The 21249-nt window shown below is 42.7% G+C and overlaps 1 protein-coding gene across 2 annotated transcripts in view; it reads left to right on the top strand.

The window, feature by feature from the left end:
* Positions 1-677: 677 nt before the first annotated feature.
* The window catches only part of LOC110288618 (F-box/WD repeat-containing protein 15-like), a 28674-nt gene continuing 8102 nt past the window's right edge, over positions 678-21249 (top strand). The window contains exons 1-9 of one of the 2 annotated variants that reach the window (XM_085828290.1): positions 678-837; positions 3400-3437; positions 3630-3793; positions 4924-5036; positions 13074-13283; positions 14605-14763; positions 15637-15847; positions 18411-18589; positions 18882-19006. In XM_085828290.1, coding sequence (XP_085684416.1) covers positions 748-837; positions 3400-3437; positions 3630-3793; positions 4924-5036; positions 13074-13283; positions 14605-14763; positions 15637-15847; positions 18411-18589; positions 18882-19006 — 1289 coding nt within the window. In that variant the 5' untranslated portion in view covers positions 678-747. Of the gene's footprint in view, positions 838-3399; positions 3438-3629; positions 3800-4923; positions 5037-13073; positions 13284-14604; positions 14764-15636; positions 15848-18410; positions 18590-18881; positions 19007-21249 lie in introns of both variants that reach the window. The other variant, XM_085828289.1, reaches the window with a different exon arrangement.

Raw genomic sequence — 21249 nt, 5'->3', positions numbered from 1 at the left:
TCGAGGCCAGCCTGGTCTACAAAGTGGGTTCCTGGACAGCCAGGGCTATACAGAAAAACCCTGTCTCGAAAAACTTTTACTTTTCTCTCTTTAGCCTAGACTGGCCTGCAGTTCATGTGCAGTACTTGTAAAAGTGGGTATATGTATGATCACATATGTGTGTGTGTGCCCAGAGACCAGCAGCAAACGTCAGGTGTCGTCTCTGATTGTCTCTTCCTACTAGAACGATAAGTACACAAGCACATGATCTCAGAGGCTGTGCAGGCACAGAGAGGTGGGCCCTGCTGATGTAACTCAGTTCTCAAGGTAGACATGAACATGGAAACCAGAGCCCCTACACCAGGAATTTGGAGAAACCTAACGGACTTCACATAAGCAATTGAACCTGTTGAAACTTAGTGTGTTACTCAGTATTTTCTAGAAAGTTCTGACAAGTACATCATCAATCAGGGCTTCCCCAGATCATGTGCTTTTGGTCTCCAGAGTGCCAGGAAGGGGTTGTTGAGCTCATCTATGCAATGAAAATCACTGGAGTGAGTTAAGGTGTGAGCGCTCTCAGCTGAGTGCATCTGGCACCACTAAGTGGGAGTGGGGAATCAGGCTGAGAGTCTACACAGCTGCAGCTTGCTCCAACCAAAGCCTGATGACCTGTGGTTGGCAATCCTGCTAAATCTTTGGCCAAGTCTTTAAAATCAGAGCAAGCTGGGGAGGAAAAAAGAGAGTCAGTGTGGACTTAGGCCACATAAGATGGAGACCCATTTACCTAGTTTTCTGATGATGGAAATCTTCTCCTATCTGGATGCCTACAGTTTGCTACAGGCTGCCCAAGTGAACAAGGTAAAAGCTCCTTGGCTGAACTCCTCCATTCTGTACACCCTACATGAGGCCCTTTGACCTTTCCCACTCAGTCTTGGAGTCTTGGCTACCACAGCATCACACTCACACAGCCTGGCTTCTTTCCTTCCCTCCTCCCTTTCTCCATCCCTCCCTTCCTTCCTTCCTTCCTTCCTTCCTTCCTTCCTTCCTTCCTTCCTTCTTTCCCTCTTTAAACCTACCTTATTCAAACCTGTCTACTCAGCTCTGACACATTAGCATCTCCAGGACTCAGCTACTTTTCTTTTTTTATTTTTATTTTTTTATTGATTTAAGTTTATTGCATTATGATGAGAAAAGATACATAACTTCAATTTATCTGAATTTGTTAACATTTAAAATCATATATTTAGTAAATAGACTTACATCACATTCTTCTTCCCTTTTGTACCCCAACTCCTCCCAGAGTCCTCCTCCCTTCAATACCTGCCATACCTTTCTCTTTTTTATTTTATCATATTCTTTAAATTTTATAAAATATTGTAACAATATAAATGAGTATTATAAAAGTTGTTTGATATAAAACAACAATCAATTGAACAGACTTAAGTAGATGCTTGTCTACAACAATACTGAACATATATACGTTTTTCCCAATGTAAATTTTAAATAACTCCAAACATATTAACTGTATGATATTTTAAAATAATATATCACTATTAGTTTTTTGTTTTGTTTTGTTTTTGTTTTTCGAGACAGGGTTTCTCTATATCGCCCTGGCTGTCCTGGCACTCACTTTATACACCAGGCTGGTCTGGAACTCAGAAATCTGCCTGCCTCTGCCTCCCGAGTGCTGGGATTAAAGACATGTGCCACCACGCCCGGCTCACTATTATTTTTTTTTAATGAACAAAAATAAAGTCTTTTTGTTTGTTTTGTTTTTAGTAGAGCTTAAAATCTTGGCTCTTAATGTGGTGCAAACCCAAAATAAGAATTTTTAGACATTGGAGTTCATTGTAATAAGGCTGTACTTCAGTGTCCCTCACATCACCAAAGGATTTTACCTCCATGGTAGATAAGCTAAGAGTTGACAGTTCTGCTGTGCCAAGGAATGAATTTTAGGCACAATTTTTGGATACAGATTTCCTGCTATGGTCAAAGCTATTTGACTTGAGTGATTGTCTTCATTCTCAGCTCGCAGGGAACAGGTTACATTCATTTAAGAAATGATGTGTGTATTAAGATGGTCTATCCATGAAGTCATTCACCAACTTTTTCAATGAACAATGGTTCTGCTTGGTGGGTGGCACAGTCATTAGGTGAGGGTAAGATTCTGGTTCATTGGCTGTGATGATTTTGAAAAGCATTCATCTCAGAAAAAGAGTAATTTATAAAGTTTTCTTCTTCAAAATTGATACAATAATTATAAATATCAAGCAAAGTATTCAGTCTCACTCTTTGTTGTTTTCTCACAAGCCACCTCCCAAATTAATTGTCTATATTTCTTTTGTCTGTATAAATAATTTTGAAATGTGTAAGATGTTCTGAAAACCATAGTATAATGTAAAAACATCAAATAAACAATCCTATTAATAGGCTGAGATAGGAGAAGCATGATTTCAAGACCATTATGTGGTACCCAGCATGACACTGTCACGTACAAACAAGTAGACAGTGTATATGGATTGTACAATATTGGACCTATTTCTCCAATTACCAAATTAGAGAGACCATTGGATGGCAGTCAACAAGTTTTCTAATTCCTCTTACTTTTGAATTTCAATTGATTAGGATATGTTGGTAACATTAATTTTCATATTAAGAGATATTAAGGAAAAGTAATTGTTACTTCATGTTATTTTTGCTGGGAATTATGTGGTGTGTGGGTTTGTTGAAAGAATGCTTTCTTGCTTCTTCTAGGGTGTAGTTGCACTCCTTGTGTTGGTATTTTCCATCTATTATCCTTTGTAGGCCTGGATTTGTGGAAAGGTATTGTGTGAATTTGGTTTTGTCATGGAATATCTTGGTTTCTCCATCTATGGTAATTGAGAGTTTGGCTGGCATTTGTGTTCTCTTAGGGTCTGTATGACATCTGCCCAGGATTTTCTAGCTTTCATAGTCTCTGGTGAGAAAGCTGGTGTAATTCTGATAGGCCTGCCATTTTATGTTACTTGACCTTTTTCCCTTACTGCTTTTAAAATTCTTTGTTTAGTGCATCTGGTGTTTTGATTATTATGTGACGAGAGGAATTTCTTTTCTGGTCCAGTCTATTTGGAGTTCTGTATGCTGCTTGTATGTTCATGGGCATCTCTTTCTTTAGGTTAGGGAAGTTTTCTTCCATACTTTTGTTAAATATATTTACTGGCCCTTTAACTTGGGAATCTTCACTCTCTTCTATACCTATTATCCTTAGGTTTGGTCTTCTCATTGTGTCCTGGATTGTGTTTGCTGGGGTAGGTCTCTCCAGGCTGCCTGGGCCTGGAGAGCTAGGACTGTTTCATTAACCTGTGTACGTCCAGCCCAGAACAAATTGGGAGCAGGAGAGGGAGACGATTGTTGGTTTAAGTATTCTCTTCTCTCCTATAGAACTGGAATAAACTTGCAAGCAGTGATGTCCTATGGAGGTAAGGAGCGGGCAGGGTGGGATGGGAAGAGGGGACAAGATGGGGCTGAGAGGGAAGAAGCGGCCTTCTGATTCTGAACCTGGACCTCTGCCTCGTGAGGATGCTTAATGAATAAAAGTTTCACGCTGTAACCATGGCTCTAAGGTGAGGTGATCAGGGTCAGCCTGATGGGATTGCAACTGTGCATTGCAGGAAGTTGTGTCAAAAGAGATGGTTCTACTGTAGCATGGTCACCCCACAGCTCCTGGGTAAAGAGACATGGAAGGAGTTCTTCATTTACCGAACATGGCAAGAACACGCCAAGTCCCGGGCAAAGCCAGAAGATTTCATTTACAAGGAAATTCCTGCAGAGTATGGTATGGGCTTGGGTAGCCTAGAAGAGACCCCCACTTGGTTTTTCTCATTCTGTGCAGACCTACATTCTCATTTAATAAGAGGGAGGGGATTGTAGTTTAACAGGATGGGCCTGCTGTGCTAGCACAGCCATGGAGCCAACCTGTGATCTGCTGAGTGGTTGCTCAACATTGTAAAACCAGCCCTATCGTTCCCTTTCCCTGAAGGCTTCATACCCTTCCCAGAGTACAGAGAAAAATAACTGGGGAAATTACCAAATAGACTTTGGTATTTATCTTTTTTCAAAGCCTTACTCGGAACAGTTTTCTGATATAGAGATACTTTTTACTTTTTTACAGTTACTGTAGTCTATGTGCATGTGATGTGTGTAACTGGCATAGTGTGTGTGTAGCAGATGACAACTTTGTCAGTTTTGTTCTCTTAGTGGGAAGAATCTTATCTTTTCTGTTTGTTTTGAAATAAGGCCTCACAATATAGTTAAGGCTAGCATGAAATTTGATCTGTAGATTAGGCTGGCCTCAAACTCAATGTCTGCCACTTGCCCTCACTGGGACTGGTACATCTTTACACCTGGCTATTTCTTTTCTTTCCCTTTCTTTTCTTCTCTTTTCTTTATTCATTTTTTTCTTTCTTTCTTTCTTTCTTTCTTTCTTTCTTTCTTTCTTCCTTCCTTCCTTCCTTCCTTCCTTCCTTCCTTTCTTTCTTTCTTTCTTTCTTCCTTTCTTCCTTTCTTTCTTTCTTTCTTTCTTTCTTTCTTTCTTTCTTTCTAAAGACAGGATCTCATGTACCACAGGCTGACCTCCAACGCTTCACATAACAAACACCAATGACCTTGAACTTTGGATCTTTCTGCCTCCAAATGAGTACTGGTTTGTGGTTCATAGGCCTCTAGGAACAGAACAGAGCACTCTGCCCAGGAGTTACAGCCCTAGCACCCAGTACCTACTTTATATCTATAGAAACAGTCTAAAGAGTAAATGCACCTGAACGAATACCCAGCCTGCAGTGTGCTTGGTTGCCTCTCACTTCATCCTTTCCACAGCTTTTATCCATGGCAGAGGGAAGGGAACCATACCTACTTCACTTTGAGTCACCGCTCAACTGTCCACATATTCTTGGGGTTTCCTTGCAGGAATTCAGGCATGTTATATCTCAGAGCATGGCTTAACAAGAAATGGACAAGGCAGGTCTGTTGTCTGTACGGCGACTTCCATGAACAGGATCTCTACCTGGGATATTCACGAGGTGAGTCTGGCCAATGAGTTGCAAATGTTACCCTCATATGAATTCTGATTTCATGTTTTTCTTATTGGTGATGAGACAGAATCTCCCTGTACAGGCATGGCTGTCCTGGAAGTCCCCATATAGATCCACCTACGTTGGCTTCCCATGTGCTTGGGTCAAAGGTTTGCACCACCACACCTGATTTTCCCTCTTCTTATTTTTTTTTTATTTTTAGATTTAATTGTTTTCTATGTATGAGTGTTTTCTGTGCACATATATATGTGTAATCCATGTGTGTCTGCTGCCTGTGGAGGTCACAAGAGGGTGTCAGCTCCCTTAAAAACTGTAGTTGCAGATGACTGTAAGCTGTGGGCACTAGGCCTGTGGGCACTGAGCTCAGGTCCTCTAAGCCATCTGTGCAGGGCCTGTCAGTGTTTCAAAGTTTTCATCATAGAGATTGCTCTCATACAAGGTCCAGTTTGATGCTAGGAATTATTTTTTAAGATCTATTTTTTATTTTATATATGTGTGTGCCTATGTCAGTTTATGGTTGCTGCTGGCTGGCAGAGGCCAGATGCTGTAAGATGTATAGGCTTTGATGACCCAACTAGGGTCCGCTGCAAGAGCATTAATTGCTTGGAAATGCTGAACCATCACTCCAACCAACCCTTTACACCAGGGTTTGTTTGTTGGTGGTGGTGTTTTGTTTTTTTGGTTTGGTTTGGTTTTCTTTTTTTTTGTTTGGTTGGTTGGTTGGTTGGTTGGTTGGTTGATTGGTTTGAAACAGGGTGTCACTGTGTAAGAGTGTTGGAGGAAACTTGCTCTGTAGACCAGGCTGGCCTTGAACTCTGAGATCTGCCAACCTCTACCTGCTGGGATCATATGTGTGTACCATCTGCACCAGGCGCCTTCAGGGCGATGTTCCAGGCTGCTGTGAATGGAACAGCTTCCCTGATCCTTCTTCACTTTGTTTAGTGCCTTATGGAAGAGCACTGATTTTTTTTTCCCTGTTAACTTTGTAGCCTGTTAATTTGCTGGAAGTTTATCTTGGGGTCTCTAAGAACAGGGTCATAGTGTCTGCAAATGAGGAAACTCTGGCTTCTCTTTCCTATTGGCATCTCTTTTGTTTGCTTCCCGTGTTTTATTGTTCTAGCTAAAACAATACCATATTGAATGAGAGTAGAAAGTGTGGATATACTTGTCTTGTTCCTGATGTTGTTGGAAATGCTTTGGGATTTTTATGATATTTGTTGGGGTACAGGAAAGAAACTGTCGACATTACTGCTCAATGACATGATAACGGTTTTTTATTGTAGATATGACAGAAAGGCCACAGGTATCTAGAAGAGTCCGAAGCAGACAGAGAAAGAATTAGACTGTGTTGTGTCCTTAAAAAGACCAGGATATGTTTTGTAGAGCAAAGTATAGTGAGGTGGGAGGGGTGAATTGGCAGGCAGTCCCAGGCTGAGGCATCCCTTTCCTTGAGGTACCAGAAACACGATGGGTATAGTGTGAAATAGAGTTTATTTAGGACATGGGAATAGAAGTTGAGAAGGGAATAGAGACAGAGAAAGATGGAGAGGGAGAAAGGGAGAAAGGGAGAAAGGGGAGAGGAGAGGCCAACCAGAATACGGAGAGAGGGGGAAGAAGAGGAATGGGAGAGGGAAAATGGGGTTAGGGAGAGAAAAGAGACAGGAGGGGGCAGAGAGATCGAGGAGGGGCTAAACACCCTCTTTCACAGCAAGCCAGGCCTAGCTGGCTTTTGCCAGGTAACTGTTGGATGGAGCACAGAAGGAATGCTAATATTCCCCCATTTTTGGTTTAATTTTAAAAAGGAGAAACTAGAAAGAGGTGATGGTGAAGTAGGAATAGTGTCGTTGTAATTTTTAGCTGCTTCCCTCTGACTTTGGGGCAACATGTCTGGGAAACCTAAGAAAATGGGGATGGGGTGTCAGTCCAGTCTTAAGAGAGTTGGTTGTTTCCTCACTGTCCAGGATCTGTGGTACCATCTGTGGGTAGGAAGGAGCAGGTCCAGTAGAAGCATCTGTGTCTGTGAGAGCAGGCGCTGACACACCATCTGTGGGTTGCTTCTCTAGATGTAGATAATGAGTAAAGGCCTGAACTTAGCAAGATGCTGAAACACTTATGTATATTCAAGGTAGAGAATAAAGTTAAGTACTTCTGGGAGAAAAAAAAGCATTCTTGGGTGTACATTTGCCACCCTTAGGTCTTGGTGATTGTGGTGAGAGGAGTCCCAATCCCAGGGAACAGGAGAGGAATCCCACCCTCTGGAATAGGTAAGAAGTAGAAACGCAGGCTATTGAGCAGCAGGTGTACTTATCTAGATGAAGTCTCTGTGATCCATGAGAAGTAGATCTGAATGTGTTTCCTGGAGCTTATAAGTTTACAAAAGAGATAAATCTGTTAACAGCATGAACACTCTTTATGATGAGTTTAGGGAAGACAAAACCCTTTTTTGGAGCAGGAGGAGCAAGAAGGGATTTTTTCCTTCTATCCAGAGATGAGATATATATATACATATATATCATAAGGAGAAACATTTTAACTTTATATTTAAAGACAAATTAAAGAAAACTTGAAAGTGTGACCATGTGAATATGATAATGGATTATATAGTTTAGTATGAGAAACACCTTAAATCTATAGTTAAGAATGAGAGAAAAATGTGTGGGGTTAGGGTAACACCAGAGTCAGGGCAGCTGGTGAAAGGTGAAGAAAGATTTCTTGATAGGGTCACTGGAGAAGCTGTAAGTGGCAATTGTGAGTTAATTCCAGGGGGTACACATAGCTAGCAATCTTTTTTAAAGCCAGGTTGTGTGACATTAAAGAGTTTGGAGGCCCAGGTCAAGGTCTGTAGCATAAGACAAAAAAAAAAAAAAGACAAGTTAACGTTATTTATGAGGGGTGATGTTAAGGAAGTAATGACCTTGGAGGAGGGTAAGAACGTTCTCTGGTGGGTGAGACAAGTCTAGGCCCCTAAGAGCCACAGCTCTGGTTACCTTGTCAGCTCAGTTGTTTCCCTTGGAGACAGTAGAGTCATCCATCTGGTGGGACCTGCAGTGGACAATTCCATCTTGACTCTGGCAGAGGTAGTCTGGCCATCAGGCCCAGAAGATGAGAGGCTTTTTCCTGTGGGGGAGGGGCATGGGAGAAGTGACTCACTTGTAGGCAATATGAGACATTTAACTCCCTGGGTATCCTCTGTTTCTCCACAGTGTAGGCCAAGCCCTGGCATCAGGCATGGCAATGGAGCAGTGATTCTCAGTGGTTATCCTACCAAATCTAGGCAGTCTTGTCACTGTGCCCATGTCACTCAGAGATCGTGGAGGGCAGGGGTTCCTTGTCAGGATTTGGAAGTCTCCATGTATTATAGTAAGTTAAAACATTTAGCAGAATTCTGACAAGGATGAAAGCCAGTATCTATTGAGTGTATCTGAGTTTGACAATCTGTGTTTATTTGTTCTAGAATGTATCTAGTAAATGAAGAGAGTACATTGTAACATTATGACAGGAGGAAAAACAAGGATAAAGTTATCTTTCGGGAGGAAAAACAAGGATAAAGTTATCTTTTGGCTGATAGGAACTGGTTTCACAAGTTTCTGAGGAATGATGACTTTTCTCTGTCAGAAATCCCATAATCCAGCTTGATCTCGCTTCTGGATATTTGGAGAATCTTGAGAACTAACAATTACCACATAATACACGTTGGCTACAAGTTTGTGTGTTAGTGGGCTTTCTGTTGCCGTGTTAAAAGGCTATGGCCAAAAAAGTAACTTGGAAGAAAGGACTCAGAAGTTATAGTCCATCAGAGAAGGCTAAGGCAGAAACTTAAGCAGAGGCCATGGAGGGTTTGTCATTCTTTATGGTTCCCTCTCCATGGCCTGCTCAGTTAGCTTTCTTATACCACCCAGGACTACCAGCCTGGCAGTAGCACTGCCTACAGTGAGCTGAGTCATCCCACATTGATAACTAGGGAAATACTCTATGGCTGTGCTTAGAGGCAATCTGCTGGCATGGATGTGGAGGTGATGCCCTCCTTCAATTCACTACCTGTGGAAGTCGGGAGAGCTGCCTGTGACTTCTTGGCTGTGGCACTATGAGAATGGTGTCTTACTCCTTGACTGCACAGCATGGTAGAGCTCTGCTCTCTTAGGGATTGAGCAATTGACACAGCTGTTCTCCACGCAATTCTTTCTCTGAGAGTGTTGACTGGGGTTTGGGCTACCTCACCTCAGGAGCTAAACAGAACATGGTATGCCTTGTACTGAGCATAGTTCTCATGGGACCATCCTGGTCTGTGTGTCTTAGGGTAGGAATCATGGCTAGAGCTGTGGCAGCATTGCTTGACCTGGCTACAGCACAGCTATGCAGGTAGATATGATTTTATGAGTGCTGGGAGCCCGTATGATGCCCTGGGAGAGGGATGGTGGGGACCCTACTACCAGTGGGAAAGTACACAGGATGGGCCATGCCTGTGGTTCTTGAGGACATTACTCCTGGCTTGTCTCAGCGTTATGACACCAGATTGCCACTGTGCAGTCCCTGCTGGTTTATGCAAGAGTTTTTTTTTTTTTTTCTCTTGCTAGACAGACAGCTGCTGAGCCATTGTAGGAAAGAACCAGGTGAATTCTGGAACCTCAATGTGTGTTTCTTGATTATCCTTCGTTCTCTCAACTATTTTTTATTTTCAAAGGTAATAGAGCCTAATGGAGTAAACATTAATCCATTCTTTTTTTTTTTTTTTTTTTTTTTCGAGACAGGGTTTCTCTGTGTAGCCCTGGCTGTCCTGGCACTCACTTTGTAGACCGGGCTGGCCTCGAACTCAGAAATCCGCCTGCCTCTGCCTCCCGAGTGCTGGGATTAAAGGCGTGCGCCACCATGCCCGGCTATTAATCCATTCTTGATGTTGGTTGGTTCTGTTTGTCTGGGAGAAGGTCTTACCCTGTAGTCCTAGCTGGCCTGGAACTATGTAGACTAAGCTAACCTCTGACTCAACAGATCTGCCTGCCTTTGCCTCTTGAGTGCTGGAACTAAAGGTGTGGCCCAATATACCCAGCCAAGTGGTTTTTACTTTAATAGACCATGTCTCAATGTTTATAAACATTGTCTCCTACAGCAAACTGAAAATGTAACATAGTGAACAAGATGATCTTAGGGTTGGAGGTTTTTGGGGTTTTGGTTTTTGTTTGTTTTTGGCAGGTGGGTGAGAGTAGGCTGTTTAGGACAATATCAGGCTGTTCTAGAGATCACTCTGCAGTACAGGCTGGCCATGGACTCATGGGGACCCTCCTACCTCTGCCTCCTAAGTGCTAGGCAGGATCCAGTGGTGCATCATCATCCTACCTGGCAGAGGGAGCCAGGAGTGGAGCAGGATCTCAACCTCGTGAGACTGAGTCATGTGCTACATGGTAATAAGGCCTTCAACAGGTTGCCTTTCAAAGGAATCAATGCAGGAGTCACATTTTAGTGAAAGAGATTGACTCAAAGGGAAGATTACATTTAGAGGGAAGGAGAGGTTATTAAAAATTTTCATGCAAATGGAGCTAGGGCTTAGAAATGGCTACATTTGTTAGAAAGTATCAGACTTAACGAAACAGTCTTAAAGCAAATTGTAAACTAGAATAAAAAAGTAAACTATATACTTACTTTTTGTGTCGCCTCCATAGCACTCGAAACTTCAATGTCCATTGTTTCTTTTTATTTTTTTATATTTCTTGATTTTTTTTTATTAATCATTTCATTCGTTTACATCTCAAATGATCTCCCACGAGATCTTTTCTTTACCATTGGAATGAAATGCTGATAATTGATGTGAATAGCATGATTCTCAGACACTTATTCAGGATTAGTAAACTATCTATAAGCTAAACAATTATTTGCCTAGGGAGTCGATGCATTGTGTTGACTATGGACAGGCTGGAGTGTTGCTTAAATTCTATCACATACTCTCTGTATTAAGACTATCTAACTGCACATACAGAGGCAAGCTTTAATGAGCTTGTGATAAAAGGGAAAATTTATTATAAGAAAAAAAAGAAATGGCTATATTGATTGCTGCCTCTAATATGTTACTAAAGTTAATAATACTTTTGGATGTTTGTCAGTGATGGCACTGCTGCTGGAGTGTGTGTGTGTGAGAGAGCGAGAGAGAGAGAGAGAGAGAGAGAGAGAGAGAGAGAGAGAGAGAGAAGGAGAGAGAGATACTCATTTTTAAAACATTTATTCATTTTATTTGCTCTATTGAAGGAAAATGAGATTTTGTAACTTGTGATTCATGTAAAAGAGTTGTCTATGAGCCCGGATGCCAGGGCAGGGCTCTTGACTGTAAAGATGAAAAAGAATGAAAGGATGCAGGCAAGGCTATCTTGTCTGAGTCGACACCATCTGGCTGGAATCTCCCCTCTGTCTATTGCCCCTTGGCTCTGGGTAAAGTCATACATCAACTGGTTGCTATGTGAACAAGATAAGCCCCCAGCCCACAGGAACAAAGTCCTGATGCCCTTTTGCTGAAGCCAATAGTGTGTCTTGTGTGTCACTATGCTGAATTCCACACCCCCTAACCCCTCACCCCATAAAAATCCCTAGCTTTTGAGCCTCGTGGCCGACATCCGTTATCTCCTGTGTGGGATGTATGTCGGGTCTGGAGCTCTGTAATTAAACGACCTCATGTAATTACATCAAGGTGGTCCTTCGTGATTTTTTTGGGTGCACGCCGAATCGGGAATTGAGTGGGGGTTTTTCCACTAGGTCTCTCACTATCAGGATGTTTACCTGCATGCCCAAATATGGCATCAGATCCCATTATAGATGGTTGTGAGCCACCATTTGGTTGCTGGGAATTGAACTCAGGACCTTTGGAACAGCAGACAGTAATCTTAACCACTGAGCCATCTCTCCAGTCCCTTGGGGTTTTTGTTTTTTTGTTGTTTTGTTTTGTTTTGTTTTGTTTTAAGCTAAAGAAAAGCCTGCAAGAGAAATCTGTACTGCTCATTTGCAATGTGTAAGAACAGATGATAGAACAATCAATTATAGAATTGACTCATTGTGAATAGGTTTGTTTCATGTGTTGTAAAACTTAATGCTGCCAGAAATGGTGGCCCAGGCCTTTAACTCCAGCACTCAGGAGGCAGAGGCAGGTGACTTTGAAACCAGTCTGGTTTACATAGATAATTCCAGTAGAGCCAGGGGTATAGAGTGACCGAGTGACCCTGTCTCAAATCCAAAACAAAACACACCTAGCCCCACTACAAGTGATGTCAGGCCCATGTTCCCTGCTGGCACTGTTAGTAAAAGGGGAAATGGCTTAGAGCACAGGGCCAGTGATTGTTCTTCACACATGTTTGTGGGAGTTGGTTCTCCCCTTCCATGTGGTTCCTGGGATTGAACTCCTGTCATCAGGGTTAGTGGCAGGTACCCTTCCCTGCTGAGCCATCTCGGCGGCCATGTTCTTCTTTCTTGTCTGTATAGTGAGTGTGTGCTTGCCTCTGAGCATAATGCATGTGTTCTGTTTTCCTGTCCATTCCTGCCACAAATAATCTAGATGTTTGTTTTCTTCTTTGTGTTTCTCTTTATTTTTATGTTCATAGGTATTCTCCTTGCATGTAAGTCCTTCTGAGGGTGTCAGATGCCCTGTAACTGCAGTTACAGACAGCTGTGAGCTGCCATGTGTGTTCTAGGAATTGAACCCTGGTCCTTTGGTTAAGAACACCTGGTGGTCTTAATGGATGAGCCATCTCTTCAGCCCTGGGTTTCTTTTTCTTTTTTGAGATAGTCTTGTAATATAGTCCCAACTGGCCTGCAACTTGACATTGTAGACCAGACTTGCCTAAAGCTGCTAGTGATCTTCCTGCCTCTGCCTCCCTGGGCTGGGATTCTAGGCCTGTGCTACCATGTCCAGTGAGGGATGCTTAGAACTTTCATATTCTTTTCTTGTAAGTAAGAAGGGGTTCCAGACTGGACAAGGCTTCCAAATAAAGCTGGTGAGTGAAAGCAGTTGAACTAGAGGTGCTCAGACATGATGATGCTCTTGTTCTCCAGGGCGTTATGACCTGGGTAAGCACAGAACAGCCAGCCTATATCAAGCTGTTGACTACCCTCCCTGAGATGCACATTGCAGTCACTGTAGATATAGAATCAACTATCAAACTGTGGGACTGTCACAACAGTGAAGCTCTGGCGACTAACAGCCTGCTCTCTCCCTGTCAGTCACTGAAAGCTGTCATTACCAAGGATTGCCCTATTGTCTTGGTAAGTGACCCCCAAATCTGGAAGAGTCAAAAAGAACAAAACACTTGCTAATTTTAGGTCCCATTACTATCAAAGCTCAACTTGCCTTCTAGGAGTATCTGCAAACCCTGAGAGTCAATCACAGTATACCATAAACATGGCCATCCCTTAGCCTTTGACCTATTTCATGTACATTTTCTTAAGCCATTCTCTTAAAAATGTCATTTTAAAATTCTTTCCTGGGATCTGGGGAGAGGTGGCATAGTGGGTAGCAGTGTTTTCTGTGCAAGCATGGAGAACTGAGTTCAAATCCCTAACACTCACATAAAAAGTGGGATGTGGCTAAATGTGCCTTTAACCCCAGTGTTGTTGGGGGATGGAAACACAAGGGTCACTAGGACTAGACTGCTGGTAGCCAAGTCAGCCTAGCTCCAGGTTCAATAAGAGATTCTCTCAGGAAATCAGAAGAGTGATCTAACAGTTTACCTAGCAGCCTTCTCTGGTTTCCATGTATGCCCAGATATGTAATCCACATATATATACATATATATATATATACAAACACACAAAGAGAGAGACAATTTTTCTAAGTGATTTTACATCTTCTTTTCTTTGAAATGTTTATTGCTGAACCCATGAGTTTGGGTAGGGACAACAGAGAGAAAAATGTGAATTTTATCAGATATTAAGAAAAAAAGGATAATGTTGATGTCCCAGTGAGTCCTAGAGAAGAGTGTTTTAGGGCTTGGAAAATTTTTACATATACCCTACCTCATGTGTTTGAGACAGAGTCTCCTTATATAGTCCTGGCTGACCTAGAACTTACTGTGTAGACTGGTGTGGTCTAAATCACAGAGATGAGAATGATTCTACCTGCTGAGTGTTGGGATTAAAGATATATGCTACCATGCCGTATAAAAGTTTCTTTTAAAAAGTCCTTTAGGGCATGGTGTTGCATGTCACAGAGGCAAGTGAATCTCTTGAGTTTGGGGTCAGCCTGGTCTTCAGAGTGAGTTCCAGGATAGCCAGGGCTACACAGAGACCCTGGGATTAAATCTTCTCTCTCTCTCTCTCTCTCTCTCTCTCTCTCTCTCTCTCTCTCTCTCTCTCTCTTTCTCACACACACACACACACACACACACACACACACAGTTACCTACTGAGTCATTCCCTCAGGTCTAGGGAGTCTTATTCCATGGGATCAGCGCAGACACTCTGTGAGGCAGACTAGTCACAGCTTTGGGTCTTGTGCCAAAGCAGTGGTGTATCTCAGAGCAGATAACACTGCTTCCTCTGTGTTTAACCTTTCTCCACTGACCAGGTGCTGCTGCTCTGATTTCAGATAGGTGATACCTTGGGTAACCTCTACATCTTTAGGATTCCCGACTTACACCGTATTACCAGACTCAATGTATTCCGATATGGTATTAGTGAACTCTACTGCTCTCCTCAGAAGAAGTGGATCTTTCTGAATAGGAAACACCCACATGTCTTGCCAAAGGTAGGTGTGTTCTAGCAACTCCAGGGTGAAGGTGGGAGACAGTGGGAAGGTTGAGCCCTCAGGGAGGTCCGGGCAGACCAACCCCCCTCTCCTAAGCCCTATCTTAAGAAAAGCCATCCAACAGACAGGAAAGAATAATGTGTTGGAAGCAGTCATGTGACCAGTCACAATGCCAAATATCTATTAGTGAAGTATCCTTGAAATGTGGCTCAGCCAGAGGATGAAGGCAGGTGAAATAACAGTCCCCAGACATCTTTGTTGGCCATGAACTCAAAGCAATTTTAGATCACTGGCTGGCATGCCCACCAGTGACTGATAGATTTCAGATAAGTGCTACCATACCCAATGCTTTATATACTGCCTTCTCTCTTAACTGCCAGCTCTCTGGTGCCTGGTTTGTAGGTACTGTGAGAGCAATGGTCTGCTCAGATGCCAAGTACTCCTCAGGGCCCAAGCATATTTATTTGGTTTTATACATCGATATATTATTAAAGCAGCCTGGGTTACACTATGACAGTCTCAATGCCTCATTTAAAAAAAAAAAAGTCCAGAACAGCCCTGTACTGGTCCTCTGCACAGGGAAAATGTACTTAACCAAGCTCTGCCTAATGCATCCATTATGGCAGGATGACCGAAGGGCCTCTTGACCTGGGTCAGGGACTCCATTCCGTCTCTAAATATGATGGGAGGAGCAGGAAGAGGGTGAGATATTCCAACCCTGAGTGGGAACAATGACTGTTCTGCCCTGTCCTGGGTGAAGAACAAATGCAGCCACTCCTGGGTTTATTTTGAAAGCCCCTTGTCTTGAGTGTGCTTGTGCCAGGCTGCAGAGATTTACTCTTCATTGATTCCCCTGGGCAATACTCTCTGCAGGTGTTTTACATGAACAGCTTACTGAGGACATCAGAATTCTCTGCCCCTGTGTCTACCGATCTCAAATTTTCATTATGCCAAAGAGCCTTCTGGACTCCACGAAGGGAAGACAGGATAACCCTGATGGCCATACGTGGCCCCCAAAAAGTCAAAAAGTTTATCACATTTGATATGGAGCTGGAAAAGATCGGGAACAAAATAACTGTTAAAGGTAAACCTTAGAAATTTCTCAAACCTAACATGGTAGCAGAAGCCCAAAATCAGGAGACTGAGTCAGGAAACCCTCATAGAGGCTACTGTCTCACAAACAGAAAAGATGGTGCTGACAAGATGGTTTAGCATGTGCACATGCATACGTACACCCACACAGATGTGTGCATACACCCATGCAGATGTACACAAACACACACAGAGAGATGAAATTAAAAATATAACAATAAAAGGCCAAGCATGGTAGTGCACATCTTTAATCCCAGCATCCAGGAGGAGACACAGGCAGATCTCCTGGGTTCCAGGCCAGCCTGAGCTATGCAGTGAGTACCAGGTAGCCATGGATGCATAGTGAGACCTTGTCTCAAAAGCAAAAAAAAAAAAAAAAAACAGCCAGGCATGGTGGTGCATGCCTTTAATCCTAGCACTTGGGAGGCAGAGGCAGGCGGATTTCTGAGTTCAAGGCCAGCCTGGTCTACAAAGTGAGTTCCAGGACAGCCAGAGCTATACAGAGAAACCCTATCTCAGGAAAAAAAAAAAAAAACCCAAATGACAAACAATAAAGAATTATATTATGGGGTGGAAAATGTTTAGGGCAGTGGTTCTCTATCTATGGGTTGCAAACCCTATGGCAATTTCTATCTTCAAAAATACTTAAATTACAAATCATAACAGTAGCAAAATTACCATTATCAAGTAGCAATGAAAGTACCTCTATGGCAGGGTTACCCCCCTCCCGACACTGCCACATGAGAACTGTATTACAGTTTAGTAGGAAGCACTGGTTAGGTTGAGAAGCACTGGCTTAGAGGATAGAGACACTTACCAACCAATTCTGACAGCCTAGTTCAATTCCTGGGGTACCACACAATGGAAGAGAGATCCAAATCACTCAAGTTGTCCCCTGACCTCCCACATGTGTGCTTGTGGCACAAATACTTACAGAAACATAATAATGTAAAAGTGATTTTTTAAACTTTTTATTAGATATTTTCTTTATTTACATTTCAAATTTTATTTCCTTTCCTAGTTTCCCTTCCAAAAACCACCTACCCCTTCCCTCCTCCCCCTGCTCACCAACCCATCCACTCCCATTCCTGGCCCTGGCATACCACTATACTGAGGCATAGGCCCTTCACAGGACCAAGGGCCTCTCCTCCCATTGATGACCAACTAGGCCATTCTCTGTTACATATGCAACTAGAGCCATGAGTCCCACCATGTGTTTTCTTTGATTGCTGGTTTAGTCCCAGGAAGTTCTGGAGATACTGGTTAGTTCATATTGTTGTTCCTTCTATGGGGCTGCAAACCCCTTCAGCTCCTTGGGTCCTTCCTCTAGCTCCTTTATTGGGGATCCTGTGCTCCATCCAATGGATGGCTGTGAGCATCCACTTCTGTATTTGTCAAGCACTGGCAGAATCTCTCAGAAGAGAACTATATCAGCAAACTCTTGTTGGCATCCACAATAGTGTCTGGTTTTGGTGGTTGTTTATGGGATGAATCCCCAGGTGGGGCAGTCTCTATATAGTCATTCCTTCAGTCTCTGCTTCACACTTTGTCTCTGTAACTCCTTCCATGGGTATTTTGTTCCCCCTTCTAAGAATGATCGAAGTATCCACACTTTGGTCTTCCTTCTTTTGAGTTTCATATGTTTTGCGAATTGTATATTGGATATTCCGAGCTTCTGGGCTAATATCCACTTATCAGTGAGTGTATATCATGTGTGTTCTTTTGTGATTGGGTTACCTCACTCAGGATGATATCCTCCAGATCCATCAATTTGTCTAAGAATTCCATAAATTCATTGTTTTTAATAGCTGAGTAGTACTCCATTGTGTAAATGTACCACATTTTCTGTATCCATTCCTATGTTGAGGGACATCTGGGTTCTTTCCAGCTTCTGGCTATTATAAATAAGGCTACTATGAACATCTTATTTATAGTAAAAGTGATTTTTAAAAGAAATCCTGATTTCTCCTGTGTCTCCCCCAAGTGCTCTTAGTAAGCTATAAATGCTTGTCATTGTTTTGTATTTTTAGTCTTTGAAGACAGGGTCCCTCTGTGTAACCATGGCTACCCTGAAACTTGTTCTGTTCAGACCAGGCTGGACATGACTTGAACTTGGAGATCCACTGGACTGTGCTGGATTGTGGATCACCGTAAGATGATACTCCACATGATGTTTTTGTAAAGGGAGCAGGAGGCTCCTTGCCAGATGTGAACTTGTGCCTGCTTGATGGCCACTACTCTAGCAAACTATGGATTTTTCAGACAGACATGTTTCCATTTCTGTCATGCACTAGGGACTGGGTTCTACTGTCCTTTCAAGTACAGCTGTCTTTCCAATGTTTGAGCTATTGACTGTCCACACAGTCCCTGTGTCATAGCCTGCCTTTCCTCGGCCAAGGTCATGGACTTGTCAGACCAATGGACCGTTTTCATTGTCTCTTTCAGACTAGCATGCCATGGAAGGAGGGATATGCTTTTCAGTAAGCACTAAGGGTTTTGCTCTTACTTAAATGAATGAAAATAATGCCTCTGTATTTTCTGTTTGTTTGGAACAGAGCATATCTTTGCAAGCTTCTCATTGGAAGACTATGAGGGGAGACCAGAATGGTATGGAGTTAGTGATAAGGACGTGATTGTCTGTTCAACTGGATCCTCTCTCTTGCTCTTCAACATAAATGGTCACTGTCTGCAGACATTTCAGTACTGCCCAGAACAGATCTTGAGACTATGGGTGGTAAGTTTGGAATGTTTCCCCTCCAGTGGGGTTTTTAAAAAAGGAAACTTACATTTTTTTAAACTTCATACTGTTGGGGTGTGCGCATGTGCATTTGTATGTGTGTGATCACTTGCATGGGCCAGAGGATGACTTCCTGGAGTTAGTCTCTCTCTTTTCCCACTTACATGGGCTCAGAGCACCAGGCTTGCACAGCAAGTGCCTTTACCTGATGAGCCATCTCCTAGGCCCTCTCCCTGTCTTTTGATCTGACATTGACTGCAGCCAACTCACATTTGTGTGTTCTTTGAAGGACCCCCTTCATGTCATCGTCTCATGTAAAGATGGCTCTTTGGATGTGTACGTGTGGGAGAAGAGAAGCCTACAGCTCAATAAGTGTTATCGGCTGCATTACAAGAGACCTCTGTCACCGAGAAGGTAAGCTCTCCTTCTTGACTTAAACTGGACATTAATTTTAAAACATTTCTGGGGCTGGAGAGATGGCTCAGCAGTTAAGAGCACTGGCTGCTCTTCCAGAGGACTTGGGTTCCATCCCCAGCATCCACATGGCAGCTCCCACCTGCCTGTAACTCCAGTTCCAGGGCATCTGACAGACACCCTCACATTAATGCATTGAAAGTAAAGTTTAACATACTGAAAATTTCTATGAAAATTGCATTTTTAAAACAGAAATGAACTTTCTATAAAATATATGACTAAATTTATGATCTCCAGCATCACACAGAACAGACATTGGCTGTGTATGTGTAATATTTAAGAAGCAGAGGTAGGAGGATCCAGAAGTGCAAGGTCACCTTCTGCTAGGTAGGAAGTTTGGCAGCCAGATTGGGTTCATTGTAAAACCATCACAATCAAACAAAAACAGAAACTGGCTAAGTGTAACGCACACCTTTACTCCCAGCACTGGGGAGACAGAGTCAAGTGGCTACCTATCAATTCCATGCCAGCCTGGTCTACAGAGTGAGTCCCAGAGAGAGATTATGTACTAGGCATGAAGGGAGGGAGGGAAAAGAAAGAATTGCTAGTTCTTGGGAACTTGGCACAAACAGTTACATCAACAGTCTCAGGCCCACAGTAGAAGTGGGGGGACTGCTTCCTCCTATCTTGTCTTTAATGGCAGGATAGGTTCTCCTGAGTGTGGCCCCTACTAGGGTTGCTTCATCAGTGACCTGTTATTACCTCCATTTGGCTTATTTTCCTTTGAGTTTTACTTGCCTTCATCCAAGATGTTTTCAGTGATCATGGTGTGGTGATATAGAACCCAACCCCTGTACCAGCGTTGCAGAAGCAAATGTTGATTGCCAGTTAGCAAGACAACCTGATCCCGTCTCCAAAAGGAAAAAAGGAAGAGAAAAAACTGAGTCCCCCTCTTACAGGAATTCTCTGTGTAGCATATGCAGTCTTGGAAACAGGCTGGCCATGAACTCCCCCTGAGATCCCCCTGTCTCTGCCTCCAGAGTGCTGGGACTAAAGGTGTTCGCTCAGAGTCCCTTTTCAACAAGGGTCAACAGCACATGACAATATAGTAAGATAATTTATACTACACGTTTGACTTATAGATATTTCTCTCTCTGAACATAGTAGCACAGAGCTATCATTCCAGCATATGGGAAGCTGAGGCAGAAGAATTACCTCAAGTTTGAGGTTAGCGTATGCTACATTCAAATTCAATGCTATTCTGGACTGTAAAGTGAAACCTTATTTCAAATTTTCCCACACTCTGTGGGGGTTATCTTTATTGACTTGATTGGTTGTTGTTGTTGTTGTTGTTGTTGTTTGATAACTTTGGGGGTGTTGTTTGGTTGTTTCCTCCACTGTGCTGTGGAGAGACTTTATAGTTTGATTCAGTCCTATTTGTCAATTCTTGCTTTGGTTGCTGCTACTTGGGAGTTCCTAGTCAAGAACTTCTGCCTAGATGGAGTCATGAAGCTTTTTCTATAGATTCTCTCTTAGTCATTTTCTTTTTTTTTTAATTTTTAATATTTTTATTACATATTTTCCTCAATTACATTTCCAATGCTATCCCAAAAGTCCCCCATAGCGCCCCCCACTTCCCTACCCACCCATTCCCACTCTTTTGGCCCTGGCATTCCCCTATATTGGGGCATATAAAGTTTGCAAGTCCAATGGGCCTCTCTTTCCATTGATGGCTGACTAGGTCATCTTTCGATACATATGCAGCTAGAGACAAGAGCTCCGGGGTTCTGGTTAGTACATCATGTTGTTCCAACAATAGGGTTGCAGATCCCTTTAGCTCCTTGGGTACTTTCTCTAGCTTCTCCATTGGGAGCCCTGTGATACATCCAATAGCTGACTGTGAACATCCACTCCTGTGTTTGCTAGGCCCCGGCATCGTCTCACAAGAGACAGCTATATTTGGGTCCTTTCAGCAAAATCTTGCTAGTGTATGCAATGGCGTCAGCGTTTAGAAGCTGATTATGGGATGGATCCCTGGATACAGCAGTCTTTAAATGGTCCATCTTTTCATCACAGTTACGAACTTTGTCTCTGTAACTCCTTCCCTGGGTGTTTTGTTCCCAATTCTAAGAAGGTGCACAGTGTCCACACTTTGGTCTTCATTCTTCTTGAGTTTCATGCATTTATCAAATTGTATCTTATATCTTGGGTATCCTAAGTTTTGGGCTAATATCCACTTATCA

Source organism: Mus caroli, unplaced genomic scaffold (assembly GCF_978045245.1).
Source record: "Mus caroli unplaced genomic scaffold, Mus_caroli_1 scaffold_11, whole genome shotgun sequence".
Taxonomy (NCBI): Eukaryota; Metazoa; Chordata; class Mammalia; order Rodentia; family Muridae; genus Mus; species Mus caroli.
The sequence above is the reverse complement of the archived record's forward strand: the minus strand, read 5'-3'. Positions and strand labels throughout refer to the sequence as shown.